Source organism: Salminus brasiliensis, chromosome 12 (genome assembly GCF_030463535.1).
Source record: "Salminus brasiliensis chromosome 12, fSalBra1.hap2, whole genome shotgun sequence".
Classification (NCBI taxonomy): Eukaryota; Metazoa; Chordata; class Actinopteri; order Characiformes; family Bryconidae; genus Salminus; species Salminus brasiliensis.
Genome location: NC_132889.1, coordinates 24,092,445 through 24,107,816, shown reverse-complemented (window position 1 = coordinate 24,107,816; position 15,372 = coordinate 24,092,445). Strand labels below are relative to the sequence as shown.

At 38.1% G+C, this 15,372-nt stretch overlaps 2 protein-coding genes across 2 annotated transcripts in view; both read right to left on the bottom strand.

The window, feature by feature from the left end:
• Positions 1-15,372, bottom strand: part of rps2 (ribosomal protein S2) — a 267,844-nt gene that overhangs the window by 9,134 nt on the left and 243,338 nt on the right. The window lies entirely within an intron of this gene.
• LOC140574475 (immunoglobulin superfamily member 6) lies at positions 2,581-13,488 on the bottom strand. The gene is made up of 6 exons (XM_072694325.1): positions 13,379-13,488; positions 9,851-10,192; positions 6,224-6,321; positions 6,050-6,103; positions 3,683-3,790; positions 2,581-3,568 (listed from the first exon to the last, which is right to left on the bottom strand). The coding sequence occupies exons 1-6, from the start codon at positions 13,428-13,430 to the stop codon at positions 3,500-3,502; spliced, it is 723 nt and encodes a 240-aa protein (XP_072550426.1). The 5' UTR covers positions 13,431-13,488; the 3' UTR covers positions 2,581-3,499.

Genomic DNA, 15,372 nt, shown 5'->3' with positions numbered 1-15,372 from the left:
CTTGACATTCGGGATTATTGAAGGTTTCCCCCTCATAGAAACGAATGGGCGCAAATCTTTGTTCACTCTTCTCGTGTGCAGATGATACAAATACACTAGAACCACTTAATCATCCACATTGGGTACCACAGCGACTAATTAGCAACACATAATCAACCACCTGGAACACTATAGCAACTGCTTAGCAACTACAAAGCAACCCCATAGCAACCACCACCTCCTGGAGGAGGGAACCACTTAAAATGCACAACCATTCTACTTTTCCTTCAGGAAATGCACTTTTTTATGTTCTTAGTGTTGTTCCGTGATTTATTTATTAAACATGTTTACATTTTTAATATGGTTAAGCTTTTAAATGTAAATGTGGGCTTAATAAAATGGTTCACTTTTGACTGTGCCGGTACCCAAAAATATAAAGTATATAAATAAAACTTCAGCTAATAAAAAGCTGATGATATACATGTATATATATATATATATATATATATATATATATATATATATATATATATATATACATGTATATATATATATATATATATATATATATATATATATATATATACACACACACACATATATATTATTATGGTATTTAATCATATATAATAGCTCAGTCATTTTTGACTGGGAAAACAAAACTACTTAACATTAAATGAACCTGAATGTGTTTAGGTAGTGTTATGACATGGTTCTAAAATTAGACGTGCACACTACATGGGTGGAAAATGATTAACCCCTTAAAAGACCCGTGGCCCGCCGGCAGGCCGAAAGTGTTATTACAAACACAAACACAGGATTTTTACGTTCCTCAAGTTTTAATTTCATTTAATTTAATGAAATCCATCAATTTTCATACTTATTTCCAATATGTTTATATTTTGTTTATACGTTCCTTCACACCTCTCTGAATCTTCACAAGCAAAGTGCACTGTGTCTTCTAGCATGCAGGCCTGTGGCTGTGCTGTTTTGCAAACACAGACTGTGGCTTCAGTGGTTAGTTTGTACTTCTACTTTCAGACGATGTCTCAAGATGACTGGGTTTTGCCGAATGTGATTCTCCACTTTCCCCACTTGCAAAAACTCCAGCAAATTCCAACAATGCTTACAAAGAGTTATTGTGTACTGGGGTACTTCGACATTTGTAGGAAGCTCCTGCAGATGTTCTACCAGAAGGTGGAGTCCAGCTGTCTGTTCTATGCTGTGATGTGCTGAGGAGGCAGCATGAAAAGGAGAGACGAGATGAGACTTCACAGGCTGGTCAGACGTGCTGAGTCAGTGGTTGGTGTAGAACTGGACTCTGTGGTTAAGGTGTCAGAGAAGAGCACACTGCACAAACTGCTCTCCATCATGGACGATGATGGTCACCCACTGCACACCATCATTATGGACCAAAGGAGCAAGTTCAGTGGCAGGTTGCTGTCAAAGAGCTGCTCTACAGACAGACCCAGGAGATCCTTTGTTCTGAGAGCCTTCCCAGTGGGGCTGGAAGAGGGAGGAGGCAGGATGATGACTGAGTCTCTTATGTTTAATCACAAGTTTATTTATCTGCACTAGTAATGCTTTACTGTATATCCTGTACATCTGCACTCCTGGACACTACTGATACTTTACTTTACTTTAATACCAATATATGCACATATTTATTCAGTATTGTCATCGGTATGCTTTATTCCGTATTCATCATAACTGCACTGCCTTTTATCTCCGGGTGGTTTCAAATGCATATTTTGTACATTTATTATACATTTATAATAATAACATCTATCTATCTATCTATCTATCTATCTATCTATCTATCTATCTGTCTATTTCTCAATCTGACAAATGCTAATATATTAATAGTTAACAGTGCATTCCATATTGTAGCGCTGATCAATTGTGTAATAATGCGAAATGTATAAGCTGTTCCTGTAATATTATCTTAATAAAAGCAGACAGTGTCATTTTTGGATGACTAAGACAGATGAATGCCAATGTATATGTTTAAAGGATCTATCTCCCACATTTTCTTTGTTTTTCTTTTTTTCTGAGGTGATAAATAGACAAGAGAAAAATGATCTGTTATAATTGCCCACCATGTTTTGTACCTCTAAGCTCATTTAATGGTTGTTTCATGTTTTTCTTACTTTATGCATAAATACAATACATTATATAAAAAGATTTTTATATGAGACCTCAAGAAGGCTGCCGAGATATATCATTATTTGTAATGCAGAAAGGCTGCAGTATAAACTACAGGGACTACAGGGACTTCAGTATACTGGTGGGGCTCTTCCCTAGTAATAGAAGTTTGGAAAAACACTTCTGGCCCTCTGGCGACCTGTTTAAAGGGTTAAATAAGAACAGAATTTAGACATTTTTTTGAAATATTTGACAATTTTTGTAAATCAAAAATGTACTTATTATCTGCTCCATGTTTGGAATTTTCACTTCTGAGACTATTAAATAGTTCACAGCTTAAATAGCTTGTTAGAAAGTGCTAAACCAGAGTGCCTGTGAGCTTACAATACAAAATGCAATTTTAATGAGGAGTCATTATTCAACTTTTTATTGATTTGATTTTTTATTGAATGTCCTCTTGTATCCATGCTGGGTGTTAAAAACATTAAGTAAATTAATACAAATAATTGATGAAAGCTAAATACTACTATTAACACTATTAGTTTTAAAGAGACAGTGACCGACAGCCACATTCACCACACAGATTGAATCTGGCCTCTGCTTTTGACCCATCTGTGCAGCGAGCGCAAACACACACACACAGTGATACAGTGAGAACATATGCCCAGAGTTTATTTATTTACTATTATTAACTGTACATTATCTGCTGGATCTATAAAAGGCATGTTGTGCTGTTTGTTACAATACGCATATCATGACTGGTCCAAAGTTACTAAGCCATGCACACTGTCCACTGAAAAACTCGTTATAAAATCAGTGTTAATGGGCTGTAAACTAATGTAGGCTAAAAAATATGGTGGTTTCTGAAATATTACATTGAAAGTAATACAGCAAATCCAATAAATATAATACTGTATATATACGTGTACTGTAAATATAAGACTGTGTAACTTTATATATATTTACTGCACAGACTGCACTGAAATCCTATATTTGTAAAAATCTGAATACAAACAGCCTGTGTCAGAGCCTTCATTGTTTTTACAGCGTGGTATGAAGAAGTTAATGGAAAAGAAGAAGAAGGCCATTTATCAGCAACCGACAGCGGAGCATAGGAGCAAAGGAGCAAAGAGTCAAGAGTTTCCCTCCTGTGCCTCTTCTACTACACAGGTTCCACATTCATATTTATGAATTTTCACAGTCTGTCTTGTAATGGTTTAGATTAGGACTTCAGAGAAGAAATCTGTATTAAGGAGAAATGTCTACACAGAGCAATCGCTGTCCACTTAAATTTGTCCTCTTCTGTCCATTCATCCCATCGTCTTCTCTCTTTCTGCTTATTACAGATGTTCACCATACAGTCGGAGCTGACGATTTATCCAGTCCTTTTCAGATTTTGGTATATGTCTTCTCTCTGATCAGTCTGGGACCTTGGATTTTCAAACTGTAAAATAGTTGTTGAGTAAAGATGTTAATGCAAACAGTCCAAATTCGTACTTCACAAACCAGAGCCTCTTCTATTCTAATTCTAATTAAGTCACAAGAACAATGAGAGAACCTTGTTTTCAGGAGATACTTCGCTGGAAGCGCTTTTCTTGCGCAAGTTCCTCTTGCTGTACAGTTCTTGCACCACAACTCCGAAATGGACTCTCTTGGATGAATCAATCTGAGAATAGAAACAGGAAACAGCGTTTTTAGCTCTTTAGCTCACATAGTACAGATCAGTAAGTTAGTGGAGGACCAAATACTATAACTAGAACTCCATGAATCTGACCATCTGCAGCTGGTCCGCCAAGTAAAGGTGTGTAACACAATGCCATTAGCTGTGTCTGTATCTGTTTAGTGCTCCAAATATCTAAGTCTGCGTCTGTATTTGGATTTGATTGGACTTGGAGTGGGCGTGGCCATTTATGGTCCACACATAACGGGTCCTTTTAGCGACACTTCGTTATTGCCTGTAAGATTTAGAAAACAATTAACAACAGCAGAAAAACATTCCGGTCCAGTCCATAAGTATTTGGACAGTGACACAATTGTTGTAATATTGCCTCTGTACACCACCAAAAACAATACTTCATTAACTGTTTAGGAATTACAGCCATTTTCACCGGCTCAAAAGTATAAAAGCTCTGGATTTGATCCCAGTGTTGAATTCACATTGGGTAGCTGTTCATGAGGACTCTTAATACGAGGTCCAAAGAAAAGTCAACACAGGGTCAAAAATACACATACAGCACATTTAATATTTGGTTGAATGTCTCTTGGAAGTTGTACCTTGACCAGATGTTTCGGTAGCGATCAACAAGCTTCTGTTAGAATTCTGGTTGGATATTCGAACACTCGTAATGGTAGAACTGCTAGAAACAGTTCAATAAAACACCTTTAAAGTGTGTTTGGGGGGAGTGTCCTGTTGGAGCATCCAAGTTTCTCAACCATTTAGCTGATGGTTTGAGGTTATACTAATGGAGGTAGTCCTCCTACTTCCTTATTCCATCCACAGTGTGCACTGTAGCAGCTCCACTGGCAGTCCCAGAGCATGATGCTACCATCACCATGCTTCATAGTTGGTACAGTGTTCTTGGGGTTAAATGCCTCACCTTTACTCTTCCAAACACACGCTATATGTCAGAATATTTGTGAACACCCCTTCTAATGAATGCATTCAGCTACTTTAAGTTGTGCATACTGCTGACACAGATGTACAAATGCACACACACTGCTTGTCTAATCCCTTTAGAGAAGTATTGCCAATAGAGTAGGACTCTAATGCCAGGTGTGGGCTAGATGGGTATAAAGCCCCCCTGCATTGAGGTGTAGAGCAGTGGAACTGTTTTTTCTGGAATAAGGGAACCATCCAATACGTTTGAGAAGGGTTGAGGAGTTGGGAAAGAGGTGGAGTGAGGTGGTGACCATCCCATATTCCAACCTCACTTTTTTACTTTGCTCTTGTTGCTGAATGCCATTAAATACTCACAGCAATCTTCCAAAGACTTCTTTCAGAAGAAACAATGCATGAACATATGTTCCAATACTTTAGTCCATATAGTGTCCCTCTGGTCACTGTGGCCATATAGCTCAATGATTGCCTCATCTGGCTATTAATCTTTCATCCAGCCTTTTTCTTTGTCTATGTGGTCAGCTTTAAACTTTAATCAAGCTTTTTGGATGTCAGTTTTGGAGCAGGGGCTTTTTTCTCGAACGGCAGCCAAACTGTCCATGTAAAACTCGCTTGACTGCTGATCATGACATTGGTGCTCCAGCGGCTTCCAGTTCATGGCAGGCCTGTGCCGTGCTGATTCTCCAGTTGTTTGTGACCATATGAACCAAATTTCTCTCGATTAAGGGTAACATTTTGGGTCTTCTTTCAGGGGGCAAAGTGGCTACACCTTTAAATACCTTAGTATTTAACTACCTTAGCCCAGTTTGCTCATTTCTCTGCTCTAACAGATCGACTAAACCTACAAAAATGAACAGGTGAGTTGAATCAGGTGTGCTTGAGGAGGAAAAAGCACTAAGCAGGAAAAGCACTAACTGTGCAGGAATCCGGCCCTTCAGAATCGGAATTGCCCGTCCCTATTGTACCCTCATTCTGCCCCAGAAAAGACCATTTCAAAGAAATCAATAAAAAAGCACAACATTGCAACACTACTCATGTCTGTGATGAATATATATGAACCTCTGACCACTATTGTACACGCTAAGTGCCTGGTTACTTCAGCTGATCTGCTGCATTAAAATCACAGTAAGTTAAACTTCTAAGTTCTAGGCCTAGGCCACAGGCATAGAAAATGTGATCTAATGACAATTCAATCATATACATAGAAAATAAATAAAGTGATCCAACTGAAAGAGCTTAATCTAAGCCATTTATTAAAAAAAAGTCACATTCTTATAGTGTGATGGCATTGTTGAGAAGCAGAAATACCTTTGCGTCATTTGTCCTGAATCTTCCCTTTATGAACAATGTGTGTCGCCCAGTCTGGTTGTAGAAGCAAATGCGTACAGTTTAGGTCGGGTTGAAAGCAATATAATTAATAAAAGCTTTATTTTCTAATTCAATAACTTTATAACAGAGGAAATGTATATATTCACAGCTTACCTTCATACAGATGATATAAGTCAGAATCGTGATCCCTAAGAGGGCAAGTAAGACCATCAATGCCAACAGCACTGCTCTGCCTGTGTGACGGCCATGCACTACATACACAGCAGAGATGAAAGATATTTTAACATATTAAAGCTACACAATTCAGACAAAACGTCCTGCGGTACATTTCTAATCATGGTAACTGCAATGGACTATAGGAATGCACTTGATTTACCCTAATGCCCAAGATACATCTGTGATTGATTACTAACCCTGCTGCATAGTACTGACATGACAACCATATTCACCATTAGTGTTGGACACAGATGGAATGTGGCCTCCGCCTTTAACCCATCCGTGCAGTGAACACACACACACATATACACTAGTGACCAAAACACACAGTGACAGCGTGGGCAGCCATTGCTGCGGCACCCAGGGAGGAGAGAGTGTGAAGAGCCCTTGCTCAATGGCCCACCAGTGGCAGCTTGCCAAGCCCGGGTATTGAACCAATAGCCCGTTGCTCTAACCAATGATCCAGTGATCCACCCCCATAACCATGCCATAAACATGTCATGACAAATGTCATATATTTGGCAGACAGATTATGTTCAATAATATAATAGTGCCATGTTACCAGTCATGTTTTAAGTCATGATCATAAGGTTCAATTATAATGCATGATGAAATATTATTAGTTTGTTGCTAGAATTTCATCGCTTTCATGCAGAAATCTTGTATCTCCAAAACAGCAACTCTACAGGGGATGCTAAAAAACTTTTTAGGCTTCAATAAAATGTAAATGTAAAAATATTGTATTCATCAAGCCATTCTGGAGCATTTCTATTGGTCCATTCATCACTCAACATTTTGAGACAATGTAAAAAACAGCTGCTAGATTCATATAATGTCAAAAAGTCTAAAACAAGTTTTTGCGTGACATTGACACGATTTACAGATAAGTGCAATATGACTTTTATACAATGGTGAACTGTGACTATTGGTGCTAGGCAGTCAGCTCAGCCACAATGTGTCAACTAATGTAATAAGAACACATAAGAATAATAAGAAAATAAATCCACTTGTGACATAATGCTAATTATTTCTATAGCCCCCCTATGGAATTCTATGGGTGCTCTATGTTAGCACTACGCTAATTTCAATGCTATTCTTTTTTTTTTTTTTTTTTTGGTCACTCTAGATTAAACACAAACATTTAACACTTCCAACACATACAACCATATTGTTGCTGTCACTTAAAAACCTTGTGACAGACAAGGTAACATCAATCATAACATTGACTTTGATGGAAGTCAATTTAAATAGAACTTAGAATAGAACTACCAGTCAAGTCCCAAACAATAGGACCGCTTGTTTAGCTGTATTCACCTAGATACCACCAAGATTGTCCATTTAGCATTTCAGGTAGTTGACCCGCTTGTTGCTAACTCATGAAATAAGGTAAAACTAATGACATTTAAGTAGTTGTGTAATATTCGCAGTGTTTTAAAACATGCATGGTTCTACTGAATAACTCTTAACCAAAATTACAGTAATCATTAAATTGGGTATTGCCCGGTATTGTTATACTACTAGTTATCATCTGTCATGACAAAAATGGCATATGGCATGTATGACAACTTATGACACTTTTATGATATGGTTATGTCAATCTTATGTATAATTACAGTATTTCCCTCTTAGCTGGTCTATTGGTCGACAATGACATTGAATGTACTGAATTTTGCTTCTTTAGTTTAGTACTGAAGATACCATGCTTTTGTCGCTACCAACTAATAGATGTCTACAAAACAAAATCTCAGATCTTTTTAATATCTATATATAAATTTAAATATACTATATTATCCTATTATAATAGCTCCACTCCAAAATTAAAGAGGCAAACTTTGCATAACAAATATACAGTGAGTCCAAGAAGTATTTGATCCCTTGCTGATTTTCTTTGTTTGCCCACTAATAAAGACACTATCCTTCTGCACTTTTAATGGTAGATATATTCTAACATGGAGAGACAGAATATCAAGACAAAAATCCAGAATATAATTTTAAAGAATATATTTTAATTAATTTGTATTTCAATGAGGAAAATAAGTATTTGATCCCTCTTGCCAAACACACTCAATACTTAGTGGCAAAGCCTTTGTTTGCAAGCACAGCGGTGAGACGTTTGTTGTAGTTAACCACAAGTTTAGCACACACACCAGGGGGAATTTTGGCCCACTCTTCTTTGCAGATCCTCTCTAAATCATGAAGGTTGGTGGGCTGTCGCTTGGCAACTCTGACCTTCAGCTCCCTCCATAGATTTTCGATCGGATTGAGGTCTGGCGACTGGCTGGGCCACTCCATGACCTTAATGTGATTTTTCTTGAGCCAATCCTTTGTTGCCTTTGCTGTATGTTTAGGGTCGTTATCATGTTGGAAGACCCAACCACGGCCCATTTTCAGATCCCTGGCAGAGGGGAGGAGGTTGTCCCTCAGGATTGTGCGGTACATGGCTCCATCCATCTTCCCAGTGATGCGGTGAAGTAGCCCTGTACCCTTGGCAGAGAAACACCCCCAAAACATTATGCTTCCACCTCCATGCTTGACGGTGGGCACAGTGTTCTTGGGGTCATAGGCAGCATTTTTCTTCCTCCACACATGGCGGGTGGAGTTGAGGCCAAAAAGTTCAATTTTGGTCTCGTCTGACCACAAAACCTTCTCCCAATAACTTGGTTCATCTTTCAAATGATCATTGGCATACTTGAGGCGCGCCTCCACATGTGCTCTCTTCAGCAGGGGTACCTTTCGGGCACTGCAGGATGTGAATCCATTGTTGCGCAAAGTGTTGCCAATTGTTTCCTTGCAAACTGTGGTCCCAGCTGCCTTCAGGTCATTTGCTAACTCCTGCCGAGTGGTTGCAGGACGATTTCTGACTGTTCTCAGCATCATTGCCACCCCACGAGGCGAAATCTTCTTTGGAGCACCGGGCCGAGGTCTGTTGATTGTCATGTTATACTCTTTAAACTTTCTGATAATTGCACCAATAGTTGTTACTTTCACATCCAACACCTTACTAATCTTTTTGTAGCCCATTCCAGCTTTGTGAAGGTCAACAATTCTGACTCTGAGGTCCTGTGACAGCTCTTTGGTTTTACCCATGTTGGAGACTTGAAATCTGTGTGATCTGTCTGATTCTGTGGACAGGTGTTTTTCACACAAGTGATTAGTGAGAACAGGTGGCTTCAGGTCAGGTAACAAGTTGATTGGGAGTGTCTAACTGGTCTGTAAAAGCCAGAACTGCTAATGAATACTAAGGGATCAAATACTTATTTCACTCCATGAAATACAAATCAATTAATATATATTCCTTAGATTTATTTTCTGGATTTTCTTTTTAATATTCTGTCTCTCCATGTAAGAATACATCTACCATTAAAAGTATAGAATGATCATGTCTTTATTAGTGGGCCAACGAAGAAAATCAGCAAGGGATCAAATACTTCTTGGACTCACTGTATCTACTCTGACAAACTATTTTGGGGGTAAATAAAAATTGTAGGGATTTTTTATTAAATTTGTCCAATAAGGTTGAAACCAGCTATATCTACATTGAGCAGCACTTTAACCAGCCCTTACCTTTCACCTTCACTGTGGTGCCACTTCCGAAAGCTTGTTCTCCAGACTTGGCCATGCCGTTCAGCGCCACAGCGCAGTAATACGCCCCGTCATCGCTGGTTGTGAGGTCATTGATTTGTAGGTGATTTTCTTCTGTTTTCAGTTGGTACTTAAGAGGTTGATTCTTCGTATCCAGCTGACGGTGGGAGTTACTTGTGAACACATACCAAAGCACCTTGTGTGAATGGCTTTTGCAGGTGGACATGTTAATATGGCATGAGATAGAGAGAGAGTGGTTTTCATCCCCAAAGAGCAGCTCTTGGGGCTGTGAGACCTCCACATGACAGCCACTGACTGAGAGCTCTACAACAACAAGATACAAAGAGATCCCCATTCGGTTTTTACTATAAGCTTCAACATGGCAACACCCACATTCAGTATTACTCACTGTAAAAACATACTCAATGTAGCTTACTGTATTTTTACTATATAGTCAAAAAACTGAATTTTTTTTTTTTTTACAGCGTTCTACATATGCCAGAATAGAGAGCTGTACAAATTGCATGTATAGTGCATATCATCACGGTCCAGTGAAAACCCATATCTCCAAACTGGTGAATGGATGTCAATGTAAAATAAGACTTTATTCTAAGTCCTTTCTTTAAAACATTACTATTAGCCCGTTCATCCAGAATTATTGGCACAGTATACAGGGAGCAGCTACAGGGTTCAAACCATGCAGTAAAACTAAAAACGGACAAAAATGGAGATATATGTTTTTCCAAGTAGGGCTGTAACTGATCATATTAGTAATCAAGTAATCTCATTATTTTATATATTAATCAACCTCAGACCTATAATTACCCAGTCCCGAGACCTATAAATATCAGGCTAGCCTTGTCTAATTAAAATAGCCCATCAAAAGACTTGGTACTTCCTGGCATGTCTTGATTTGGCATCTTTTGGTCCTTGTCTGAACTGGCTTTCCCCAATTTTCCTGATGACATTAAGGCCTGTATTTGTGCTATATCTCAGCTATCTTGATCTGGCTTGAAATAGCCTGGAATTGCCATAGAATAATATGCACTGTATATGACTTTGCAGTCAGTGGCAATAAAACAACAAAACTCAGCTGAACACTAACAAACAACATAAATTAATGAAATAATGATAAAAAATAAAAAACAAATTTCGATCAACTAATTTGATTTAACTGAATCCTCACAACAGCGCCTTCAAAATCTAAAAAAAAAATGGTTCTAGCTTTTGTTTTTACTTTTTAAATGTTAAGCAGAGTGTCGTGAAAATTATGCTTTTGTTTAAAATGATTGTTTAGTTCTTATGTCTATATTTGCTTTGCCGGGGCTGTGTTTGTACAGCAGGGTGTATTTTTTGAGATCTTTAAAAGATCTGGCTTCACATGAAACTTTCATAGCATAATGAATTAACACAGTTTATAGCGAGGTAACACAGTTAATAACGAGCTAACAGTTTATGGTGAGTAAACACAGTTAATAATGAGCTAACACAGTTTATGGTGAGTTAACACAGTTAATAATGAGCTAACAGTTTATGGTGAGTTAACACGGTTAATAATGAGCTAACAGTTAATAACAAGTTAACAAAATTTATAGCAACTTAACACAGTTTATAGCAAGTTAACACAGTTAATAACGAGTTAACACAGTTTATAGCAAGTTAATACAGTTAATAATGAGCTAACACAGCTTATAGTGAGTTAACAGTTTATAGCGAGTTAACAGTTTATAGCGAGGTAACACAGTTAATAACGAGCTAACAGTTTATGGTGAGTAAACACAGTTAATAATGAGCTAACACAGTTTATGGTGAGTTAACACGGTTAATAATGAGCTAACAGTTAATAACAAGTTAACAAAATTTATAGCAACTTAACACAGTTTATAGCAAGTTAACACAGTTAATAACGAGTTAACACAGTTTATAGCAAGTTAACACAGTTAATAACGAGTTAACACAGTTTATAGCAAGTTAATACAGTTAATAATGAGCTAACACAGCTTATAGTGAGTTAACAGTTTATAGCGAGTTAACAGTTTATAGCGAGGTAACACAGTTAATAACGAGCTAACAGTTTATGGTGAGTAAACACAGTTAATAATGAGCTAACACAGTTTATGGTGAGTTAACACGGTTAATAATGAGCTAACAGTTAATAACAAGTTAACAAAATTTATAGCAACTTAACACAGTTTATAGCAAGTTAACACAGTTAATAACGAGTTAACACAGTTTATAGCAAGTTAATACAGTTAATAATGAGCTAACACAGCTTATAGTGAGTTAACAGTTTATAGCGAGTTAACAGTTTATAGCGAGTTAACACAGTTAATAATGAGCTAACACAGTTTATAGCGAGTTAACAGTTTATAGCGAGTTAACACAGTTAATAACGAGCTAACAGTTTATGGTGAGTAAACACAGTTAATAATGAGCTAACACAGTTTATGGTGAGTTAACACGGTTAATAATGAGCTAACAGTTAATAACAAGTTAACAAAATTTATAGCAACTTAACACAGTTTATAGCAAGTTAACACAGTTAATAACGAGTTAACACAGTTTATAGCAAGTTAATACAGTTAATAATGAGCTAACACAGCTTATAGTGAGTTAACAGTTTATAGCGAGTTAACAGTTTATAGCGAGTTAACACAGTTAATAATGAGCTAACACAGTTTATAGCGAGTTAACAGTTTATAGCGAGTTAACACAGTTAATAATGAGCTAACACAGTTTATAGCGAGTTAACAGTTTATAGCGAGTTAACACAGTTAATAATGAGCTAACACAGTTTATAGCGAGTTAACAGTTAATAATGAGTTAACACTGATTACAATAAGCTAACACAGTTAATAACGATTTAACAAAGTTTATAGCAAGTTAACACAGTTTATAGCAGGTTAACACAGTTTATAGCGAGGTAACAGTTAATATTGAGTTAATACAGTTTAGGAAGAGTTAACACAGTTAATAACGAGTTAACAGTTTATAGCGAGTTAATACAGTTAATAATGAGCTTACACAGTTTATAGCAAGTTAACACCGTTTATAGCGAGTCAACACAATTAATAATGAGCTAACAGTTTATAGCGAGTTAACAGTTAATAATGAACTAACACAGTTTATAGCGAGTTAACACAGTTAATAATGAACTAACACAGTTTATAGCGAGTTAACACAGTTAATAATGAACTAACACAGTTTATAGCGAGTTAATAGTTAATAACAAGCTAAAAACAGCTAAACACCGCATTCCTTTTCACAACAGTTCGCACTACGTATTAGCTACAGTATACATTCAGATGACTGTGAACTAAACCTTAGATCATTTATAAACAATGACAACATGAGAGCTTTTTATCTACACAGATTTCTCTGTATTTTAACATGACCATGATGTAATGATGAGGATTTAGCATGATCGTATGACCGACTCCTGCCCTTAGTCAAACCCAACCGCCACTTCATGAGCTAGCTGACATTTAATAAATGCTTCCGGCCCCTTACCTGAGGTGAAGACAGCAATAGATGCAATTTGAAAGAAGAGGTAAAGAGCCATGTTGATAATTGGCTTGGCTGAATGTCTCTGTAGTCTGTCGAAACGTCGGTTTTTTTAGAGAGACTGATAAACTGAAACTCTATGATAAAAGAGAGAAGTGATCTTGCCCCGTCTTTACGGCTCTTCCTTCCTCTTAACGGCTCCTAAAAGTGACCAATGCAACTGCAACCAAGTCATATTTGGTGTTCGTTTCCTCACATGAGTGGAGTCAGCAACACAGGCAGTTTATGAGGGTGCAAAGGCTGCAAGGGTTCTCAATGCAGTTGGAGGCTAGGCCCAAAAGGCCATGAAAATACTGTTGATCCCATATGTTTAGTATGTTATATATATACTGTATATTTATATGTAACATTATTACCACCAGCCTAATGTTAAATGGGCCCCCCTCATTCAAGACATGGTCTCCGCAAAACCCCAGAAGGCGCCCTGTGGTATCTGGCACCAAGACGTTAGCAGCAGATCCTCGGTTGAATTGTGAGGTGGGGCCTCCATTAGCATCAGTGAGCCTTAGCTGCCCATGACCCTGTCATCGGTTCACTGGTTGTTTTTTGGATTACTTTTGGTAGGAACCGACCACTGCATACCAGAAAAACCCTACAAGACCTGTGGAAAAGCTAAGAAGACCCAGTCGTCTAGTTAAAGTGGCTCAGATTCTTATGCTTGCCCATTTTACCTGCTTCACCTTATGCTACCTAATATATCCCACTATACCCTGTACACTGTGGATGAAGATAATCAGTGCTGTTCACTTCACCAGTGATTTTTTATTAAGGTAAATACTCACTTTCACTGCTGTCCAGTGAAAACCATGCATCTCCATTTTTAGTTTTCTCCATGATTTGAACCCTGTAGCTGCTTCTGTACACTGTCTGAATAACTCTGGGTGAGCAGGACAGTAGAAATTCTCAAAATTACTCGGAATAAACTCTTAAGATTGACTTCCATTCAAAGTTAAGACCATTTCTGCCTTCTTCTGTAAAGACGCAATTTTGGAGATACGTGTTTCTCATTGGACAGCGACAATATGGTCCTAGTGGGTTCCATCCCATCTCTGTCTGTGAGGAGTCTGGAGTTCCGTGTGGGCCTCCACCAGGTACTGGCTATGCTAAATGACCCCCAGGGAATAATAGGTGCGTAGAGCACCCTGTGATGGACTGGCTCCCTGCCCTGCACCTGATGATTCCAGGTCGGCTCTGAACCCTGGCCCAGGAAAATGTGAATAAGATGAATGAAGGAATAAAAATATATACTGCTACTGTTACTTTTACTCCACTACATGTCTAAGTAGCTACTCGCTACCTCACTACTTTACGTGGGAGAAATCTCCAGTCGTGGCTTTAACCAGACATGGGCACCACTGCCTTTACATGCTGCAATAGTGGACGTATTGCATGTAGTCGGTATTAACCCTTTCAGATGTATAATGGAGATACTGGAGAACCTTTCTCTGCTCTTTTCTGAATGTTGCAAACATATGTGTATGTAGTGGGTAGGTAAACTGACCACCATTTCCCTGAATACTCCACACCAGTTGATATAACGTGCTTAGAGGCTTGTCAGTAACGCTAACGCTGGCAGACGCAGGACTTAGTGCAGTGGCAGCGCGTGTGGCCGGTGAGCTGATCTGTTGGACCAGCTGGATGATATGGCACCCATATGGAGAAAGAGAGAAAGCTAGCTAGGTTTCGCAGCACAGCTACAACTTAGCGTAAAAAAAAAAATGTTCGGGAGGCGAAGCATGGCTTGGGCAGCTCAGGGCTGTGTAGCATAGATGTGTTTATAAATGAAATAAAATGTCTTAATTTACCAAAACGCATTTTCTCCCATTTTCTTTAGGTCTGAACACACTCACAGAGAACACTGACCAAAGGAAAAATAGTAAAATAAATAAATGAATGGTTTAAAATAAAGCTTCTCTTAACGGGGTGCAACGCTTGCTACT

Excerpts from the sequence above, each read along its gene's own strand:
- LOC140574475 (XM_072694325.1), bottom strand. The coding sequence starts at position 13,430 with ATGGCTCTTTACCTCTTCTTTCAAATTGCATCTATTGCTGTCTTCACC. Across the intron at positions 10,193-13,378 it reads TATTGCTGTCTTCACCTCAG|AGCTCTCAGTCAGTGGCTGT; the intron begins GTAAGGGGCCGG and ends TTGTTGTTGTAG. Across the intron at positions 3,569-3,682 it reads AAGTATCTCCTGAAAACAAG|TTTGAAAATCCAAGGTCCCA; the intron begins GTTCTCTCATTG and ends ACTATTTTACAG.